A 4,289-nucleotide genomic window follows, 5' to 3' on the forward strand; every position below is an offset into this window, starting at 1 on the left:
GTGCCCCCCGGCCGCCGCCCAGCAGCCCGCCGCTCTCCATCATGGGCCTCATGCCGCTCACCAAGGAGGTGGCCAAGGGCAGCATCGGGCGCGGCGTGCTTCCCGCGGTGGAATTGGCCATCGAGCAAATCCGCAACGAGTCGCTCCTGCGCCCCTACTTCCTCGACCTGCGGCTCTACGACACAGAGGTGAGTGTCCGGCCGCCCGCGCCGTCGGGACCGTGGAGGGCAGTGGAGTGGGGGGTGGCATTGTCGGACAGAGGCAAGCTTTGGTCCTTGCGCAGAGCCCTGATTGACCCGTCCGTGCCAGCCGAGAGCATCGCGGGCTGGTGCTCAGTGCTCACCCCCCGGGTCCCGCCGGGGTTGGCTGGCACAGCTGCTAGCAAGATTTCCTTCCTCTGGGATTGTGTGTGTGTATGTATGTGTATGCGGTGTTGACTAGAGTCTCTTTTAACTAAAGAAAGAGTGGAGAGGTGGGAATTGGACCCCCAAAAGGCCTGCAGTGGTTGCCCCTGCCCAGGTCCCGCTGGTGGAGCTGTGGAGTGCCGGGTGGGAGGAACAGGCATATTGACTGCAAACTGGGCCACCTGGGGCTGGAGAAACCACGGGCCTGCTCGCGGTCCCTCAGGAGAGCCAAAACGCACGCTGAGGTCCGGAGGGCTGCGGGACCCCAGAGGCCAGCGCGCGCAGCAGGGCAGGGCGCATGGTGCGCGCCAGCAGCTCAGAGTCCTCACCGCGCGAGCAGGTATGGGGCCGCCGGCTCTGCAGCGCTGCTGCCTAGATGTGGTTGACGCTGCGTTTGACCAGAGCGGTTTTATGGGGAGACCCTCCACCCCCACTCCCGGGTTAGTTGTTCAGAGAGTTCCCTGAGCTGATCTCGCCCTGGACTCGCGGGGGTGTCCAGCGCACCGCTGCTGTTGGCTCGGCGGCTGCAGGTGCAGTTTCTCTGGGCGCAGACTTGAAGCACGGACTTGGAGCGCAGCAGCGAGCTTGCCCTCCCAGCCTCCTTCTCTGAGGGGAGCCGAAGGTCCAAGAGCTTCCTATCCCAAGCCCTCTCCTCACGCCCTCGGCTTGGGTTCCGGCTGAAGCCCCAGGGTGGACCTTCACTGCAGCCTGGAGGCTGAAGTGCGCAGAGGGGGCTTGGAGGAGAGATCGCCGGCAGAGCGAGGTCGGGTTCGCGAGTTTTTCCAGACAGAGGAAGCCCCTACGCTCCGGCCGCAGAGTCTGAGACGCGGCCTGAAGGGGGCAGTGATTTCCTGTGCAGTACGCTCGGTTGGCTCCAGTTCCACCGCGCCAAGCCCGCCGAGGCGCTGGGCTTGACCCAGACTTTCCGGGGCTCTCCCGGCGCTTGCGCTAGAGAGCCCAGGTGCAGACCCCGTCGGAGAGGAGGGTCACACTGCCGCGCTTATGGTGCAGCCTGTGCTCTGTTTCCTTCTTTCTCTTCTCCCACCCCGAGCCCAGAGAAAGAGCAGAAATCTGTATTGCATCTTATCCCCCTCCCCCTCCCCCACACACTTTTTCAGGGATGAACCAGCCTGCCTGCGCTGTAAATAAAAGGTGAAGGAACGGGTGACATTTGGTGGCGGTGAGCTCAGATTGCTGCAAGCGAAAGTCTTCCCCTGCCCCGGGAGGATGCAAGCTGGGGGGCTGTGCAGAGCTAATCCGGCTGTGGAATCATTTTTGAATGACATTCCCATTGCCCCCATCTTTGCCAGAACATTTCAAGTTCTCTGGAGTATTTGCCCGGCACACGTAAATGGAGAGGGCCATGCAATTATACCGAGGCATGTATTCTGGGCACTGTTTCACTACTGCTTCCGTACATATTTTTTTTTGGAAGGGACATGGGAGAACCGGTTCTTTGGAGACAAAAACATTTGTAGACAGGGCAGCCCTGCTTGCATCATCACCAAATCAGGTCAGCTGCATAATGTTTTCATCATCAATTTATCCCTTCAGAAAGCTTCCCTGAAAGAGATTTCATATTAGCTCGTTTGTGGCAGCAAAGGAATGGGTGCTTGGTTTCAGGGTGTGGGCTGAAGCTTTTCCATTTTATTTTTCAAGTGTGTCTTGATGACTTTCTGAGTGAGAAGGCCCAGAGTCAAGAGAATGAGGCAGCCAGAAGACTGTTGAGGTAGTGGGAATAGGTAGGAGACATTGGGAAGGAGGGCAGAAGGTAATATCAGCCTCATGCAAACAGGGATGCGTCTCTAGCTGTGTAAAGGGGCACAGAACATGGGCTTTGGGATGGGTTGGACCTGGGTTCTAGTTAGAAACAGGTTAACTTCCCCCTGGATGACCTTGAGCAAGATATTTAATCTCTGTAAGCCTAGATTTCCACATTTGAAAAAGTGGGACTATTATATGTACTCTGCAGGGTGGTGATGTGACGCTTAAGGGAGATAATAGGCCAGAATGGAAAATGCCTTGAGCTGGCAGACTCAGAGGCCAGTGCTCTGTCTGGCATGCTGTAAGCACTAAATAAATATTCCCTACCTCCTTTCCTTCATTTTCCTCTGGTGTGGATTCACACGTAAGACATTGAAACATTGGTTGTGATAAATTGGTCACAACTAAAAGATTAAGATTGTTTATTTGTTTTTCTTGCTTTTGTAATTTCCTGAAGGGTCAGTGAAGTTATCGCAAACACGAAAAAAGAATTCTAGTTTACAATCAAATCATTATGTTATCTCCTGCCCTAAGGTATCACGTTTGGGAGAATGCCCCAGTGATATAATACCTAATTTTTTCAAGTGGCCTGACTTTAGGGTAGAGGTACTTTCTCTCTGAGCTGAAGTAAAGGAAGGATCAGTCTGGGTAACTGCAGCAAAATCTGCAGTCATCTAAAGGGTGTTTGGGGCCCGCATTAGAGTGTCTGGGGCCTGTTTTATTCATATGGGCTGTATTTGTGGATTGTGTGTGCATCCTAATCACTTGCTGGCTGTGTCACTTGTTGTCTGTAGATTTAAACACAAGACAGATGTGGTAAACGAATTTTGGCTGCCTTTGCTGACATTTGCTGTCAGTCAATGGCCGGAGACTGTGGGCAGCCAAATGGACCTCTGTCCACAGAGCCTTCAGAGAGATGGAGATTTAGCAAGGAATGGGTTAAACTAATCATTGGGACAGCTATGTCAGTAAGGGAGTCTCCTGCATGCATTTATCCAGATTGACCCTCTATTGTAACTAGAATAGCGACAGAACATTCAAAGTCCCACTAATGCCTTGTGTTTGTACAAATGAAACATCCCAGCAGAGCATCTGCTAGTCAGGACCTTTTCTCTGGTGTACCTCAGATCACTTTAGCTATACCTCTTTATGTCTCCCAAGGAAGAGTTGAGTATTTAAAAATGTAAGCAAGGTAAGTGAAAATACATATAAAAGGAAGCATTAGAAACCACATAGAACAATGGAAGTTACTATACCAAGAACCTGGGCTAACATGCTTATTGCATTTTTGAGCATTAAATTTTAACTCTGAGCTTCCTGGCAGTCAAGGTAAAAAGGTAAACATGGTAGATTATATTTCTTATGTGTTTGATTAAAAGACAGAGGGACAATGTCTTTTTTAAAAAAAGTTTTACAGGAGCTTCAGAAATGTTTTCCATGTGGTTATTTCTCATTCTTTGGTAGCCACATTAATAAAATAAATAAGAACCAAGAAATGAGGTTTTAAAAACGTTGGCTTTTCTGATTTGATTAATGTTCACTTTAGAAAAATTGAAAATTATAGAGAAGCATGAAGAAAGATACAAATTTCTTATAATTCACCTACACAAAGATAATTACATCTAATCATTAGCATTATTCCCTTCCAGTTGCCAGTGTTCACTACTTATGTATTTGAGATCTTATTCTATGTACTCTTTTATATTTTGTTTCATTCAGTCAACATTATATCATAGGTATTTCCCTATGTCTTCAGATCCTCTTTGCACAGATGATTTTTAGTGGCTGTTTCCTATTCTATTCTATGGGTACACCATAAGTATTCAATTGTTCCCCTCTTGTTGGATTTATGTTTTCCCACTTGTGACTATTTTAAATTATTCCGTAATAAACTTAGGAAAAGTTTAGGAGCCAGAGGAGCACATTCCAGGTATGCATCTTTCAGAAAATCTACACCAATGCAGAGATTCAGCTTAGAAAACCCAGAGAAAACTTAGTAATTGGTGAGCACCTCCTTTTCTTGAGTAGTTTTGCCAAATATCTGTTCTCTCATTCACTGTGCTTTAGAAAGGACCCAAACTACTGTTAGATGGAGGCTGGCTTTTCAAGGAGGGCTGGGTG

The 4,289-nt window shown here is 49.2% G+C and overlaps 1 protein-coding gene across 1 annotated transcript in view; it reads left to right on the top strand.

The window, feature by feature from the left end:
- Nucleotides 1-6: 6 nt before the first annotated feature.
- GABBR2 (gamma-aminobutyric acid type B receptor subunit 2) overlaps nt 7-4,289 on the top strand; it is a 332,110-nt gene continuing 327,827 nt past the window's right edge. Inside the window, exon 1 of the mRNA XM_006911541.1 lies at nt 7-188. Coding sequence (XP_006911603.1) covers nt 42-188 — 147 coding nt within the window. The 5' untranslated portion in view covers nt 7-41. The remainder of the gene's footprint in view (nt 189-4,289) is intronic.

Source organism: Pteropus alecto, unplaced genomic scaffold (assembly GCF_000325575.1).
Source record: "Pteropus alecto unplaced genomic scaffold, ASM32557v1 scaffold114, whole genome shotgun sequence".
NCBI classification, from domain to species: Eukaryota; Metazoa; Chordata; class Mammalia; order Chiroptera; family Pteropodidae; genus Pteropus; species Pteropus alecto.